The sequence below is a fragment of the Symphalangus syndactylus genome, chromosome 6 (assembly GCF_028878055.3).
Source record: "Symphalangus syndactylus isolate Jambi chromosome 6, NHGRI_mSymSyn1-v2.1_pri, whole genome shotgun sequence".
Lineage (NCBI taxonomy): Eukaryota > Metazoa > Chordata > Mammalia > Primates > Hylobatidae > Symphalangus > Symphalangus syndactylus.
Genome location: NC_072428.2, coordinates 84,926,980 through 84,945,491, shown reverse-complemented (window position 1 = coordinate 84,945,491; position 18,512 = coordinate 84,926,980). Strand labels below are relative to the sequence as shown.

The 18,512-nt window shown below is 33.9% G+C and overlaps 1 protein-coding gene across 1 annotated transcript in view; it reads right to left on the bottom strand.

Annotated features, from left to right (window-relative positions):
• Positions 1-2,693: 2,693 nt before the first annotated feature.
• The window catches only part of SEMA3D (semaphorin 3D), a 132,869-nt gene continuing 117,050 nt past the window's right edge, over positions 2,694-18,512 (bottom strand). The window contains exons 16-17 of the mRNA XM_055283376.1: positions 13,930-14,069; positions 2,694-7,005 (exon numbers count right to left, since the gene is read on the bottom strand). Of these exons, the coding sequence (XP_055139351.1) occupies positions 6,580-7,005; positions 13,930-14,069 (566 nt within the window). The 3' untranslated portion in view covers positions 2,694-6,579. The remainder of the gene's footprint in view (positions 7,006-13,929; positions 14,070-18,512) is intronic.

Sequence of the window (18,512 nt, the reverse complement as noted above, 5' to 3'; positions counted from 1 at the left end):
CCAGGCTGGAGTGCAGTGGCGCGATCTCGGCTCACTGCAAGCTCCGCCTCCCGGGTTCACGCCATTCTCCTGCCTCAGTCTCTCCGAGTAGCTGGGACTACAGGCGCCTGCCACCACGCCCGGCTAATTTTTTGTATTTTTTTTAGTAGAGACGGGGTTTCACCGTGGTCTCGATCTCCTGACCTAGTGATCCCCCCGCCTCGGCCTCCCAAAGTGCTGGGATTGTAAGCGTGAGCCACCGAGCCCGGCCAACGCCCGGCTAATTTTGTATTTTTAGTAGAGATGAGGTTTCTCCATGTTAGTGAAGCTGGTCTCGAACTCCCAACCTCAAGTGATCCGCCCACCTCGGCCTCCCAAAGTGCTGGGATTACAAGTGTGAGTCACTGCGCCCGGCTCAACTTTTTTTTTTTCTAAATTAAGCTTCTGTATCTAGTAAGTATATTTCAAGTTATTCATTCTCCTTTTCTTGAACATATAGATTGTTTTGCTTTTCTATTATAATTATCCTGTAATAGAGTTTCAAAAATGTCTACTATTACACATGTGGAGAAGTTTCTCAAGGTTATATACTAATTGTGAAGAGCTTGTTCTTGAGATAATTATACTCCAATACAGCTAAACATATAGATGAGTATTCTTAAATAATCAGATGGCAATTGGAAACTTTTTTTTCTTTTTCTTTTTTTTTTTTTGAGATGGAGTTTTGTTCTGTCCCCCAGGCTGGAGTGCAGTGGTGCAATCTCGGCTCACTGCAAGCTCCGCCTCCCGGGTTTACGTCATTCTCCTGCCTCAGCCTCCCAAGTAGCTGGGACTACAGGCGCCTGCCAGCATGACCGGCTAATTTTTTGTATTTTTAGTAGAGACGGGGTTTCACTGTATTAGCCAGGATGGTCTCGATCTCCTGACTTCATGATCCGCCCGCCTCGGCCTCCCAAAGTGCTGGGATTACAGGCGTGAGCCACTGCGCCCGGCCAGAAACTTTAAAAGAAGTAGTTACTTGTGGTAATAACGTTCATCTCAATCCACTAAAATCCAACTTCATTGGCTATTGCCAAATCACTCTCCAAGGTGAGTGTTTATGCCAACATATATGTAACATCAAAGTATATGAGCTTCTGAAATAAACAATAAAGGTATTTTCAACTTCATCTTCTTTGGGCAAGAGTTCTTTTGACTAGTAAAGCCATGTTAATAAAGACAGCAAGTTGTGTGGTCTTACTAAAGAATGTGTGCTTTCCATTCTCAACTAAACTGTTACATTCTTGTTTCTTCTGTCTTGAGAATTACTTAAGTGTCTTTATGTACTCAAATAAATATACGTGAAATTTTCTCAATTATTAATCTTGTATTTCATCTACAGTAAAAGCTTGGACATGATCTAGTACCTAAAAGCTCTGCTATGGTCTGAATTTTTATGTTCCCTCTTTCCTCAATTTAAGCAGTGAAATCCTAACTCCGAAGATGATGGTGTCATAAAATGGTGCCTTTTGGAAGTTGATTAGGTTATGAGAGTGGAACCCTGATGAGTGAGATCATTGCCTGTGTAAAACAGGCCAAAGAGAGCTCATTCACCCCTTCCACTATGTGAGGACACACAAGAAGGCATCGTCTATGAATCAGAAAGTGGCCATAACCAGACACAGAATCCGCCAGTACCTTGATCGTGAACGTCTCTGGCTCCAGAACTGTGAGTAATACATTTCTGTGGTTTATGAGCCACCCAGTTTATTGTATTTTTTTAGTAGCCCAAATGAAGTAATAATTTTTAAGTGTTTTGTGTGAAAATTATTTCTTTTTTTTTTTTTTTTTTTTTTTTTTTTGAGACGGAGTCTCGCTCTGTCGCCCAGGCTGGAGTGCAGTGGCACAATCTCGGCTCACTGCAAGCTCCGCCTCCCAGGTTCACGCCATTCTCCTGCCTCAGCCTCTCCGAGTAGCTGGGACTACAGGCGCCCGCCACCACGCCCGGCTAATTTTTTGTATTTTTAGTAGAGACGGGGTTTCACCATGGTCTCGATCTCCTGACCTCGTGATCCGCCCGCCTCGGCCTCCCAAAGTGCTGGGATTACAAGCGTGAGCCACCGCGCCCAGCCGAAAATTATTTCTTTTAAAAACGCTTACTGTAAACTTATGTTACAAGCTTATCAGTGAAGTTAGAAAACTTGACATTTCTCAACACAGTTTCTATATTATTTGAGTACCACCTTTGTGGGACATTATATTATTTATTTGCAAATATAAAATATTCTTCATGTGTGTACCAAATGGCAAGAAATACGTGTCTGTAAAATAAATTTTAAAAATGTTTTTATGAAGCAAAATTGAAGACAAAATCCACACCTTACTCTTTAATAAATTATACTCCAATACAACTAAACATATAGATGAGTGTTTTTAAATAATCAGATGGCAATTGAGAACTTTAAAAGAAGTAGTTATTTGTGGTAATAACGTTTCTCTCAATCCACTAAAACCTAAATTAAATCACAATAAAGCTTAGCAATATAATTGTATCAAATTGGGTGGGACACATTCTTTTCTTTCATAAATGAAATTACTGCCTACTTACAGTGTAAAATACATCTACTGAACATTTCAGAAAATATTGCATCTTATATTTTCTTTAGTCCCATTTTGTATATAAAATTTACCGTATTTGGGGTTTGAAAACAAAATTTGCACACAAACCAGTAGTCTTTATAATCATAGAACACTAATGTTTGCGTTTTATTATAATACAACCAAAATATACATTTAATAATTTTTAATTATTTCATACTGTAAGACTACATTTCTTTTAAAATAGCAAAATTATAAATTCAAAATTGATTGCTAACCACTCACAATACTAGAATTAAATTACATGATTAACTATGGCATCTGATAGATTTTGCCCTTTTCCAAAAGTCATCTATCTCAAACACTTTCCATAAATACTTTATACTACAAAATATTTAAATGAGAGGTATAAGTCATGTGTATGATCCTGTCTTTGCACTCCTAATGTATGGAATCTGGGAATCTTAGATTTTATTTATTTTACCTGACTTGTAAGATGAATTATTTAAAATTGTGATCATTTACTATGATAAAAATACATCTCCTATAAAAACACTTCAAATATTTTTTTGTTTGTTTGTTTCTAAATTATCCATTCCCAATAAGGTTAACCAATTCCAACATGTTTTCTAAGAAAAATGTGACATTCTAAAGGGAGGCTATTTCAGTTTTGATTTCCATTTGTATTATATAAATAAATATGAAATATAACATTTAAGTTTAAGAAAATCAGTATTTAATGAATGCTCGTTTATTATTTTTTGGACAGCTGAATGATATCAAGTTGTTCTTGGAAATTTAATTATGATAATGAAAAAAGTGACTACTAATAACATTGTTTAGCTGAGTCTGTAAAATTCAGCAGGAACAAAACATACTAGAATATGAAGAACCAAAATATGAACCAAAAGCAAAATTCAAGAGTAAGACCATTTTGTAGCCAGCATATTGAAAGAGTATTATTTAGCCAACAGAACGATGAGACTTCATGAATTTTAATTCTTCCACTACTGTTGTGGCTTTTGCAAATTACTGAATTTCTCTATGACTACTTTTCCATTTCTTAAGTAATTTGGTTGGTTTCCAAAAGTCAATAATGTGGATGTAGTGTTTTGAGCTCTTTGGAAAAAAGGACTCTACATAAATTAATTAGACTATTCATTTCTAAATAAAATCTTAAAATTTACGATAAATTGAATGTAAATGAATGCAGACATGCAGGATTCTATTTAGCAGCATACATTGCTGAAATGAAATTCAGAAAAGAACACACAAAGCAGTCAAAGACAAAAGTATTAGAGACAAGAAAAATACAAAAACATGAGTAAACAGGCGTTTTAAGGTCCCCTCCATAGAGTCAATTTCTTAGCATATTTGAAACCATTAACTATACTTTTTTATTATTTTAAGGCAAATTTGATAAAATAGTCAGTGGTGAGGAAGTATATAGTGTGTTTGTGGATTTAATATATTCATACTCTTTCTCTAAATGTTCTAGACAACTAAAAAGCTAAGAAAAAAACACAGTTTAGATATTCTTTATCTTTAAAAATACACATAAATATTTGTCCTCTATGTTTTTTTATTGTGTGAAATTTTATTTTACTAATAATATTTTTAATATATTTTAACTAATTATCATAAATTAAGAGTACTGTATCCAAAGCAGCCAGAATATTAGATGTGGTCATAAAATAAGTTTCCAAATTTTGTCTGAATAACTAGGATTAGAAAGAAGTAATTAGAAAATGGTTTGGACATTCAAATTTGGATAGAAATAAAATTTATTTTCATAAGTCAATCCTAAAGTTTGAGCTTCATGTAAATTTTCCAAAGTCATTCATATTTTGATCATTACTGTTGGACCCACAAATATTTGGAAATTTTTTTTTAATTAAAAATATTCCCATTTAATTACTTTGAGCTCACTATCAGTTCCTGGAACATTTTGTCCAAGCAAATCTATAACTACAAACACTGTTGTTATGCTATTCAATTAGAAGTCTGATCATGCCACACTGTTCTTCTGAATTACTTTTTAAATGAGTGATTTGTTCTGGTTCACTTTTATTAAAATTATTCCTTAGCTTTTCCTTATAGTGAAACACCTACAAAGATTCATCAGTATAATATCAAAAGGGAGTACTCAATCTCATATGTCAGTCTGACTACGTTGAGATAGGTAAGCAATGCAAATAAAATAAATATAACAGAGAAAGAATGCTCTCAACATAGAGCCACAGATCTTGCATTAAGTTGCCCTCTAATCACACGGGTTTCTCACAGACTTTTCTTTCAAGATAAGTAGAATGCATGAGAAACGAGTAATGTCTGTTATTTAGTTTTCTGAAAAGCTGCCTTCCATGTGAGGAAGTGACTAATTTTTCATTTCACACTATAAAGGGCGTGAAAAGGCAAAACAGAAGAAGGCTAAGGGTTCTGTGTTACAAGAAGGAAAGGTGAGTTCTGCTTAAACAGACAGGAAACACACCATACATATTCAGAGGGAAAGTCAAATTGAAAACATTTGAAAGTACTAACAAAATATGAAAGATGTTTATGTTAATATTGTGAGTTTGGTTCTTTTTACATGTGGCAGGCTTATTTATTGTTAAATTACAAAAACAATACTACAATTACAACAGATTAACTCAGCAATGCAAAAAGATTGTGTGAAGAAAAGATGTCAAAGAGTTAATTTAACCCCTTCCGTTGTCAAAATTTTACACTTGTTCTGCTATTCAACAAATATATATCCCCACTCCCCAGCAATGTCATTTTCTTAATTCTCTGTGTGTTATATATTGTTTTCTCCTATTCACTCAAATATAATCACAAAATCCAATATACAGGAGAGAATAAAGGCAGTAAAAAGAAATAATATACAGAGTATGATAAATATTTTTTAAAGGAGAGAAAATATATACTGAAAAATATCATTGGTTATAAATAAAATATGTCTACTCTTCCTATGATTCTTCAGAAAAATTTATTTTTCCTCAGACTTCTGCTAGCAGTTTGTTACAATCTAGATTTTTTTAACAGATGAATTACAAATTGGCAGCTACTTATACTCTAGTGAAAAGAGCTCCATTACATTACTCTCACTTTATTTGTGATTGTTCTTCCTTTTCATGGGGATATGAGTTTTCCCCAAAGCCAGAATTTATGGCTGTCTTTCCTTCTGTCTTCTAACAAATCCCATCTGCATGCCTTCCCATCAGGATGCATTATACATCATTATGTTTTCCTTGTTTTATTAAAATATTTTCCAATATCTTATTAAAATATTTATTAAGCATTCTCTCCCTGTAGAGCTTAGCATATATTCTAAAGACACATAACTAATCACCAGCTTCTCTCTGTGAACCTGTTACTCCTGACTAGTCAATAGAAATCCTGGGGGAAACATTAATGCCCTTCAGTAAATCAATGTTGTAGTACACTAAATTAACCCCCCTGGCCAGAAAGAAAGAATGCACCTCTCCAAATTCCTATACCATTCTCCAGGAGTGAATTGCTCACTGGGAAAGTTCCTGTTGATAATGGGAGTTGTCTTAATTTGTGTCTGACCTCTTATTCCCTACCACAAGGTAGCTGGTTCTCAATAAGAATGATATATCTGTTCATAAGAACTTAGCACAACTGCATGGTAAATTCCATGCTTAATGGACATTCGAGGGAATAAAGCACCTTATACACTATCAAATTCGGGGCTTGCTTAGTTCAATTATTTACATGACAAATTCCAAAACTCAAAACATAAAACATTTACAACTGTAAAACCCCTGTTTTTAGGATAATTCTTATACTTTGCTGGTGCAAGAGTTGTTCTTGGAAAACTTGTTCAAACGAATTTTTTGCCCTTTCTTATATTCATCACATATTGTCTTATTCAGATTATTGTCTTGTGCCTTAGCAAAACTCCATGGGACGCATTTATGAATTATTATAAGGGATATACAAAACAGAAGGCAATGGTTTTATAGGTAAAGAATTCTTTTCTTTAAATTAAGTAGAAAACTACGTGGCCACAGCTCTAGGGAACTCATCCAGGTCTCTGTGATGTCTTCGATTTCGTTTCTTCTTCATTTCCTGCATGTGCTTCCACTTTGGGCCCCCCTTGTTTCTCTGTCTCCGCTTCTCCCTGTGCCACATCTGTTCGCAGTACTGGTCGAGGCTGAAGTTTGGGCTGCTAAGGATTTGGATGTAGTCTTTGTATCTCAACCGTGACTCAGCCAATAGATCCTTGACCTGCCCCTCCTCATGCTCTGCCCTCTGGGTATTTTCCATCTGTTCATTCTCAATGACATTCAAAGTCAGCTTCACTATGGTGTGGATGAAAGTGTGCTCCTGTGCTTTGCAGTAATACATCCCAGAATCCTTCTTCTGCAAACTTCGAATCAGTAGCCCATATTCCGTTTTGATGATTCTTTCATCGGGCTTCAACTGCAGAATTGGAAAAATGTAGGTAATAAATTAAAAACAGAGAGAGCTAAGAGCAAATGAAAACAGGCTACATAGTTTTACTTAGATGAACCTGAAAGACATATTCATTGTCTCTCTGTCTCTGTCATCAAGCATAATATTATCAGCCATAGTTAAAAAGGGTAAAAAAATTCAACTAAAGTAATAGCCCCCAAACTATATCCTTAATTTTTCACATTTGTATCTTAGTAAGTCTAACTGAACCTTTGGAATGCAGTTGTTTTTTTTTTTTCTCTCAATGTACAGATAGGAATGAAAAACTGAAAAGTAATGAAAAACTGGAAACCATCAAGTGACCTTCTTTACAGAGATTTCATATACAAATTACTGTACCAAGATCATAAATTAGCACCTGAAATGTGGAGCAAGAATGCAACATTTACAATCATTGTATAGAAAACGAGCTTCAGTACGTGCTGCTACCTATAATGTAGAATAGAACAATAACTCCAAGTGGAATTTACTGCTTTCCAGATATCACCAAATAAGTTATGTGAGTAGCATATGAAAGCTGTAAATGATGGCGTCTTTAAAGTCAAACCCAAAGGTATGGGTATAGTCTTTTGGACGTTAGCACTGTAACTGAGTAGGACCCTAGTCAGAAGGTTAGCAACATTGAAAGTTGAATTTCTCTCTTTGCTGTGGATTGAATTTTCATACTGTATATACATGTGATACTTTATACTGTCATTTGTGGAAATATTTGCCATGCCTTCGTATACTATGACATGGTAATGTGATTTCAAGTGTGAGAAAGCACGATGAACACAAAGAACTTCCACTGAAATGTGATGCTCTCCAGCCTTTGAAGCATTATTACGAAAAGACAATTCTAACATTAAGCTTGCCTGGCCCATGATATGGTGTGAATAATGAATCTGTCTTCAGTAAAACTAGAGGCTTGTTTACCCACAAAAGAGCCCTGCCTAATGTGGAGTATTGTTGCGTGGCTCAGCATTAAGTGGAATAACAACAACAACAACAACAGCAACAAAGAAGTCTGGAAGATTTCCCAGTTTACACATCTGCCCCTGTATTGTAGACTTTTAGATGATGGAAATCAAGGAGGCATAAAGATGGCTAAATTAAATTTATTCACAGTGGGTGGATTGTACTCTGCATCTTTATGTGAAAAATATGTAGGAAAAAATCTCCCCAATTCTGGAAATATGAGAAAAGGAAAAGAAACATCTCTGGCTACCAGCCCAGTTAACTAACAAGTATATGGCAAGCCACCCTCTGTGCCAGAGAAGTGCAGCTGGCGGGGAACCATTTGAGGCCAAAGGCAGGTCACAGCTCAGATCCCTGGTTAATGAGGCTGAATGGTCTCCAGGCCTGCCTTTGCTCTGCACTGAATCCACACCATCAGAGCTTTGTTTGTTTGTTTCTCTTACGTTGCCTATTTGGTAAGCTGGATGTGGTATTCTTTTTCTTATGGATTTATTCTTAAAGCCCAGACATTCAGAAATGCTATTGTAATACAAACTAACTTTGATTTAATTTACATTCTCAGAAACCATAGGAGTCTCATGCCTAAGATAAATGTGAATTTGAATTGGGAGAGTTCTAAATGGCCAATCTTAAACAGAAATGACAATCTCAAATTTAATACACTACGTATAATTGTTTTTATCCCTTAGATAATTGCATTGTAATTTTTAAAAATTTAATACATTTTAGGTCTCAAAATGCTAGCTTCATAACCTAACCTTCTGGTCTCTACTCTGTTTCCTATGATGACTCATTTTTCTTCCAACATTGGTCTCCGATCTATCAAGTTGGTGGCGCAGCATATGGTGTGTTTGGGAGATTAAAAGCAAAGCTCTTTGAAGGTTAAAATGTGAAGTATTATTAGCAACATTACATACTACTGCCATGCTGCTTGAGAGGTAATATTTTGAAGCCTTTATTACTGTAATTCTCTTAATAGAAAATGGCCTGAGGTTATTAGCATGACAATCAAAGTGGATATCTCCAGTTCTAGTTCATCTCTAGATTTCCTTTACATAACTGATACTCTTGCTAATGTTTAAATTACATTTAATGCGGCTTTTAGAGATTGTCACAGCTCTGACTAGGACTTTTTGGTTCTCTTTAATCTTCTGACAGGAAGAAATTATGACTTGATCTCACACATATTGTGTAACACTTCATCATTATTTTTGCTATTATCTTTTTGTATCCTGTTTATGTTGTTGTACTTTGAGGTCTGGTTCCCTTCCATCCTTTCCCCTCTAGTTCTGTCCCCACAGGACTCAGGATTCCATAAACACCTGGCATTCCATTACGCGGTCATGATCTTTCAACTTTCTTTTCTTCCATGGAGTGCTGGATTTGTTCTTTGGTTTTTGACCTACAGATATCATACTTGATTTAATAAATTTTCAGCTTTCTAGATTTAACTAATGTCTGTTAGATCATTTAACTATCATTTTTCTTGCTAAAATTTCAATAATATGCTTTTAGTAAACTGGCAGCTCTAATAAAAGATATTTTGAATAGATATATTTACAGCGAATTTTTGCAATTTAGAGATAAAAATCTGTGACCCAGAAACTAAGTAGTTGATTAACATTTGCCTACTTTACATCCTCTTTCTCTGTAATGCTTTCATTCTTTGCTGAAATAGGATGCATTATGCAGACTGTATCTCAACAGTGAAATGTCAGCACAGTCAATTTAGAAAATTCAGCTCCCCAACAAAGAGATAATGTAATCTCTGGCCATTGATTTAAACTCTTGGAATTTTCTCCACTCTAGAAGTGATAAGTAAAAACTGCTCAACTTTACAAATTAAAACCACGTTTGAGCTGGGGTCGACTATCCATTTGCCTAATGTGAACAAGGATAATATATTTGGCATTATTAAATGTAGATCGTCAGTGAAGGGCAATTTATTTAACATGAGAAGAGTAACATGGAAGGGACAAAGGACATTTAAGTATTAAGCAGCAGGTAAAGGTCAGGGACTTTCTCTCTTATAATAGCAGCCTAATAGTAGTTCTTTTAGAGATAATTCACCTGTCAGTTCTTTCATAGTAAAAGCACTGCACATGCCTTGGAAGAGATCAGGGCTTCAAAAATATCCCCTTTCTCTAACAAACAGAAAAAATTACTAGAGGGAAATTAGGATTAAAAAAATAAAGCTCCTTGTGTGAGAAAACAAATGTCTGCAAAACTGTTGCAAAATTTTTTCTGTATTTAAAAAATAGACTGAAAAGTTTTCTTATTTAATTTGGAAGAAAGGAAAATGAACTGGAATGGAATCATTTGTATACATGTTTTTAAATTTATCAGAGTTTACTTACATGACACTGTATATCATCCATTAATATACCACAAAACCGATAATTAATATTTTTAAGTAAACATTAGAAAAAGGAAAACTTACTAAAGGGGATGCTGGAGCAATGAGCTCATTATTAAAAAGAAAAAATCAGATGTACACATACCTAAATAACTACTAGATTAATTTACTATCTTTGGGTACATGTAAATATAATATGCAAAATGTAAAAAAATCATAAAATAACTAGAAAAATATATAATTGCTGTCTCATTGGGGAAGGAGTCTTTAAGCATAACAGGTGAGATATCACAGAGCCATAAATCAACAGATTTGCCTATATAAAACATAAAATGTGTAGAAAAGTCAGAAATTGTCAGAAACAAAAGAAATGTAAAATAAAATAAATGTATAATATGTATAACATTAAATTATTACTATCTATAATATATAAATGACTTATTACAATTATTATTAAATAAATATGCCAATATAAAGTAACCAATGACAGGCAAGACAATTCACCAAATACAACTGAAGCTAACAACCAAGACACATAAGAAGGTAAGTTCACATTCACTAATATTCAAAGAAGTAGATATTAATGCAATACATTTTTTCATAAGAAACCGATAAAGATTTTCTTAAATTGTGAACCATAATTTTGCCTCAGGGATTCATAACAGACACTAATACAGTGATTTTTATGTGAAATTAGCAATATGCTGTTGTTTATCAAAATCCATAAAGATAACAAATGCCTTTAACTTATTTATTTTACTTCTAAGATTTTTTTCCTAAGAAAATAGTTAGAAAGCAGAGAAAGACTCAGATATAACAAAGTTCATTATTATTATTTTAAGCAGGAACATGATCTAGTGAGAGAACACCTGGAATACCTATGGATAACTACGGCATCAGGGTGGGATGCATGGGAGACAGAAAGAACATGGAATTGACATTAAATGATAATGGAAAATGCTCACAGTGCAATGGTGAGTGGAAAAAAAAGCTGGAATAGACATCAAAATATTATTTATGCTTATCTACACTTAGTGGCCTCATAGTTCTTTTATGTGTTACTGTAATTTTAAAATCATTTATATTGCTTTTAGAATAAAAAGAACAAAAAATAAGATGTACAAGTGGAATAATGCAAGTATTTGAAGATGTTTTTTAAATGTTATTAAAATGCACAGAGAAAATATAGTACGGCCTTGTTTACTTATTCAGATCCCAAAAGTTCAACAGAAGCTTGGGGACTGCCAATTGACTCGCTAGTTATAGCATAAACATCATCAATTTTAAGAACAGTTTTATAAGAAAGTCAGCAGATAACTGACTCATGACCTCCCGTACAGCACCCAACCGTGAAACAGCTCAGTAAGGAAATGTTCTCCTCATGGCAGAGAATAACCTGGTGACAGCCTCTGTGCCACAGGAGATCATGGTCCCTCCTGCAGGCTGTTTTTGAGTGGAGGAAAGATTCCAAACTGTGACCTTATGGGTAAGAAGCAGAAGGCATCCTGCTGGGAAAAATGCTTCAAGTATAATCTGGATATTGCCCTTTTCCTCAGCTCAGGAAGCAGTACTGCATACCCTGGACAATGTGAAACTCTCTATTTACAAAGATAAATGAAAATGCCAGTTGAAATATTACAGCAAAGATACTTTTAAGTAAAATTCAATAAATATTTCTGCTCCATTGAAATTCATGGAGCATGGTACCATTATGAATATATAATATACTTGTAAAAGGTAAATTAAAGTAATGCACAGAATTTTCAAGAAAATGAAAGATGTGAGTGCAAACAACCACAGGCAAATATAAGTATCAAGAGCTCAGAGCTGAACTCAAGCAGAGGACCACATATTTTTAAAAATCAGATTAAATTTCCCATGAAGACAAAAGCCATTTATTAAAGAATTATATTTAACTGAAAAGCAATTATCCAACTTAATTTGCTATGAAATTCAAAATATTGGTTTGTGACACTTAAGATTAAAACATTGCAATGTAATAAAAAAATCTGCAAGTTAAAAAATTTCAGTATCGTTCTTTCAATATTTCTTGGATAGTAAGTAAACGCCTTATATTTTGAAATTAAATAATCATTTCTGTATCAAATAATATTTTGATATATAGGTAAAAAATGGGACCCTTAAAATAAATATTCAGTGTAAATATGAATCTGCCATAATCTTAGGACTTATAGAAGTCAGGAATGACGACGAATCTAGTTTTATTGGCGAAATTTGACTTAACAAAGCATGAAGTTATTCCTTTACTTTTGTATTAAGTATGTAAAGAGTTAACATTTAGAAAAAGTTATTCTTGTAGCTGTTAGATGAAGAGAATGATATTAAATTCTTCATGTAACAGTAGAACTATATCTTTAAATCAATTTCCTATGATAAAATTTGGTTTTTTCACTTGAAGTTTTCTTAACCTCAGCAGCATTGATGTTTGGAGTGAGATAGTTTTTTTACTGTGAAGGACTGTGCATTGTAGGATTTTTAGAATCATCTCTGACCTCTACCCAGTACACACCAGGGGCACCCATTGGCCACCCACCCAACCCAGCTGTGATGTTCAAAAATGTCTTCAGACATCACCCAATGTTGGCACTCTGGAAACAAAATTACTGGAGGTTGAGATCCACTGTTCTGTACTAATGTTTGACTAAATTACATGTACTATTTTAAATGTTTATAGACTTTTCAATAAGGCTGATATTTTAGAGAAATTTGATCTACTCATATAAGAGAGAAACTAAGTTCTAGAGAAGTTACGATCTGCTCATGAATTCTCAGGAGTCAAGTCAAAGGTAGAACTAGTATTTTCCAAACACATGATTAGTACTCTTTCCTGATCCACATGTAAAATACCCTCACTAATAGGGTATCTATAATTTTATATGCATATTTTACAGTTGTAAGAGCCTCTTTTTTGAAATCCTACATTCTCATATGCATTTTTTCACTTAATTTTATAGTAACTTCTGAATTTATTTTGTTCACTTAGAAAAGTGGGGGCTCAGAAACATTACCAAAGGTTTAAGGACCATGTTTCAACTCAAGATATGCAATTCTGAATCCTGTGTTCATTCCATTATTCATTACAGTGTCCTTAGTTTAACATGTCTGGATACTTATTTAATTTGCTCATATAATTTGATAAACATAGATATTTCTTTTAATATAACCCTCAAAATGTTTCATTTCGTGATCTAAATTAAACACAATGTGAACTAAAATGTAGTCACTGTGCTACTGTGGGAAGAAAAATACGGTGTTCTTGTTATTAGTCAGGGATTTGTTCCTAAAAATAGGCAATCTATGAAATATGGAATTTGGAAAAAAAATGTAAATTTCTTTAAAAAAATCAGTCTGCTTTCAAATATATTTTACGAGTACATTTGTGTGAAGTTGGCCTATTCTTATCTCAAAGCTATTGTTACCTTTGGTGTTAGTGAGTAAAAACTGTTATTTTTTAAATCAAATAATGATGAGAGTAGCATACAGAATCAAAAGTTGAACATCTCTCAGTCGTACACTATTTCCCTCAAAGTGAGCATTCTTTGATGACAATAGCTTACCTCCTCTCGATGCTCATCCCCTGACCTCTGGATATACCATTTAATAGTTGCTTGTTGGGATTTAGGTATACATTCCAGAAAGGTTGAGTTAAATTCAATGCCAAAAATCACCTTTTCATCAGCAGTTTCATGACTAATGCCTGGAAAGCAAACATGGAATAAGAGATTAACCTTGACCTGATTTTAAAAGCAATGGGAAAACAGACTGATTCAGAACAGATGCCATGGGGAAAGAATCATATACATTATTAAAGAGAAAGGAAATTCATGTTATAATATTGTTACCTGAGATAAATATTACACAATAGATTGATTTTTAAAATTTGATCCCTGTATTGTAATTTTTATTCTTTCATCAATATATTAGCTATTTGCACTTGATTTTAAAAAATAATGTTCATAATATCTCTATATATTGAGATTTTTTCTTTGAGCTGAATAAATCTTTTGCATCTTTTAGTGTTTTAATACTTTTTTGTTAATATAAAATATAAACAATTTTGTAGATAGTTCTGGAGGAGCAGTTTGCTTTAATTTAAAGATAATTTCTATCATGAATTGGTCCACAGAGCTGATCAGATAATAGAAAATTTTGATATCAGAAAAGTAACTTATAGTGATCTGCACCTGATAAAATTCTATGATGATGATGATGAGCCAGATGCACTAATACTCAATATCTGGTCCTTATCTGTATTAATCTACCATTTTTTTCTTTTTTATACTGAGGGATTTTTTAACCCAATATACGTTTGCTATGAGATAGTTACCGGGATGCTTAAAGGAACAGTGTCTCAGACACCTTATTCTCATAAATCAATGCACCATCTGAAATACATTCCATCTAGAGTAGCCAAAGGCTGTGTCCCTTGTGTGATCCAAGAGCTGTAGCTCAAATTTGATCAAATAAAAAATGACAGCTGCTCAGCTTGGCCCAAATATGCACTATTTCATCATATATTCAGATATCTCAATTTTACAGATTGGCTTACTTAGCACTATAGACATCAACTAGAGTAAGGTTTAACGGACCAAGTAAATCCTAAACTAAGCATACAAATGAGCAGCAAATGGCATAAATGCACATATATTAGTTAGGCTTCTTTTCAAGAAACTTATTTTGAATTTATTTGTGTTTTATCAGCAAGGATTAAGTCAAGCATACTGACACCATTATGAATTAACCTCATCTAACCTTCAAAATGTGTGGATTCCATTTAAAACCTGTAGTCTATCAACTATCTCTACCAATTCAACAGATTATTGCTGTGATTTTCACAGTTAATAAATTCCTAATGCACAGAAAGATCACTGGTGCCAGTCATGGAAAAGAAAGACATGCACCATCTTATAATAACAGATACAATTTTCCTGAGAAAGGGATTTTGTCAACAAAGTAGGGGAGGATGCAGATTGATTCTTGGGATATGGGGCAAGGGTTCAGGAGAAATGCAATTAGACTGACTTAACCAAAGAATTGGTGAATTTAGTAAAAGATAAATTGGTGAAATCAACTGGAAAAGTAATAGTGAGCTCATTATCTGAACTCTTTTTTCAAATTAATAGAAATAATGTCTGACATCTCTACATCAGTTTCACTGAAAATGAAAATGAATTTATTGTTACTTCCAATAATGTTTGTTTCATTTCTGAATTTTAAGTTTTCCACTTTAAAAGTTTTTAAACGTACATAGATGCATGCATATTATATACACATACACACACACACACATACACACACTATCATACACAAAGGTTAAGCATCCTTAATTCAAAAATCTGAAATCCAAAATGCTCCAAAATCCAAAACATTTTCAGCACAGACATAAACCACAAGTGGAAAATTCTACTTGATGGGTTGCAGTCAAAAGGCAGGGACACAACACATAGTTTATGTGTGAATAAGTGTAAGAAAATGATTGCTTATTGGTAACACATACATTCAGAGTCAGGAATGATGGTGATGCCATACAACCACAGATTGTCCACACTGGAGGCTGAGAAAATAACACCTTTACTTTCTTATGGTACAATGTACACAAACTTTGTTTCATGCACAATATTATTAAAAATACTATACAGAATTACCTGAAGGCTATGCATATAAGGTGTATATGAAATATAAATAAATTTTGTGTTCAGATTTGGGTCCCATTCCAAGATATTTCATTATGTATTTGCAAATATTCCAAAATCTGATAAAATGTGGAATCCAAAAACCTTTTGGTCCCAGGCATTTCAGATAAGGAATATTCAACTTGTTTTGTTCTATCATGACCTAAATTTTAAATGTGTAAAAGTTATATACAATAGTGTTTTGAAATAGTTAAAATAGCTTCTTATTACATGTAAGATAATTGTGGAGTATTTTTTTTTCCTCCAGATTGCAGTCAAAAAAATTTTTATAGTAAAATGCCTAGAATACCTCTTTATAATAAATATATAGCTTGTCATTAAAGTGCAAGATTGATCTGTTTAATGTTGTTGAACTATTTTTCTGCATGTGTTGCTGATTTTGTAATTGATAATCATGCAATTTTGTAGCTTTTAACAATTAAAGCAATAATGAAAGAAAATAAAGAAGAAAAGAAACATCTTTGCCCATTATTCAAGACTTGACTTCCTAATAAAATGCAGCACACATTTATGGTGGATTAGAAACAAGTCATTTAATTTGTAAATATCTTTACAATCTCTACTCTAACGCCCACAATTGATTATTTGCCTCTAGCGATTCATATTCCAATCAACTTTCTATACAGGTGTCAATCACTTTTATTTAAAAAAACAACTTTTCTGAGCAATATGAAAGAGCTCCTAGCACCTATAAAGTAAAAATAAAATTAATAGAATCACATAGACCCTTTCACAAACTTTACCCAATCTATGTGAGGTCTTTCTGATTTTAATTATTGTTACTTCATTTACTTTATAAAATCTAATTTTCTCCTGAAGGTATAGCTGAAATGCTATCCATCTGAATATCCTTCCATTTACCTGTCTATTACACAACTGTTACTGTGTGCCTAACATACTAACATCATTTTAAGTGCTAGGATAATATGACAGGACGAATATGAAATTCACTGCCCTCTAGAAACTCACATTCTAGTGACATAGACAAAGTAATCAAGTAAATGAATAAAGAAGGAATATCTGCTACAAAACAATAAAGGAGATCAGAAAATACCAAGGGCAAAAAAAAAAATGTATTTTAGATGAGATGATCAGGAAAGGTGTCTCTGAAGCATTAACATTTAACCATAGCATTAATTGATATAAAAAGATGGAGCTAAGTAAACGTCTGAAAAACGAGTTCCTCAGGTACAGAGGACAATGAATGCAAACATACATAAGGCAGCAACCCATTGATGCTTTTGAAAAAGAGAAAGCTATAAGTGAATCTAGCAACAGTGATGTGAGAGAAGGTCAGAGAATATACTAGCGATCAGGTCAAGAAGCATCTTACGTGCCGTAGGAAAGCTTTCCGGTTTTTCACCAATTGTTCTAAGAAGCTGTTGAAAAATGTTGAGTAAGGGAGTGACATGCTCTGACTGAAGTTTTTAAAAAGATGACTCTGGCTAGTAAGTGGGGTATACAACTAAGTGGGGTACAGATAGAAGTGGTGCAAATGTGGAGGCAGAGCAGTGAAGTAGTTACTGAAGAGCTACTGTAGCCTCAGTTAGGCTGGCATCTGTGGGTGTGATGAGAAGTAGGAAAGCTTGGCCATGAGCCAGAAGGACTAATTGAGAGGTTGGTGATAAGATGGGAAAGAAAGAAAATAATATACAAGTGACTCCTAGCTGCTTTTTGACATAAGTAGCTGGGTGAATTGTGTGCAATTTATTAATATAGGAAAGTCTGCAGAACAAATAGGTCTTGAAGAAGATAACAAGAATTCTTTCTCAGACATAAGTTCGGATGCTAATTAGGCCTTCAAGTGGAGCTCTTTAGTAGGCATACAAGTGTCTGTGTCTGGCACGTAAGGGTGAGTTCAGAATTGGACTATGAATTTGGGAGTGAAATAGCCTCTGATAGTGTTGAAATAGACAGTATTAGGGAGTGAGTAAACAGAGAATGGAAAAGTGGCTTGGAACACTCTAATATTTGAAAGGTGGGATGAAAAGGAAAGTTAAGAACACTCAGAAGGCACAGTCTGAAAGGTAACAGATAAACCAGAAGGATATGGTACAAGGGCACATAGGTATGGTGGAATATCATTTCTCTGAAAACAAAACAACAAATAACGTAATTTGTAGTGCTTGCTGATTTTGCTGTTGTAAATACTCCCACCATGTCTGATTCAAGCTTTCAGTGGTTTAAAATCAGCTCACAAAATTTCAAAATTTTAAGCAACCAACTTATATGAGGCCACATGAACTGGCTCCAGCACACAAATGCATGGAAGTCAAAAGAAAAGTGTTTCAAAAAAGAGGGAGTTAGAGCTTAAGTAAAAATGAGAACCGAAAATTAGCCGTTGGATTTGGCAAGGAGGAAATTGCCGGTGACCTTGATAGGAATGGATTGGATAGAGTGATGATGATGATTATTAGAAAAGAGTGTGTGCAGTGGGTTATAGCATG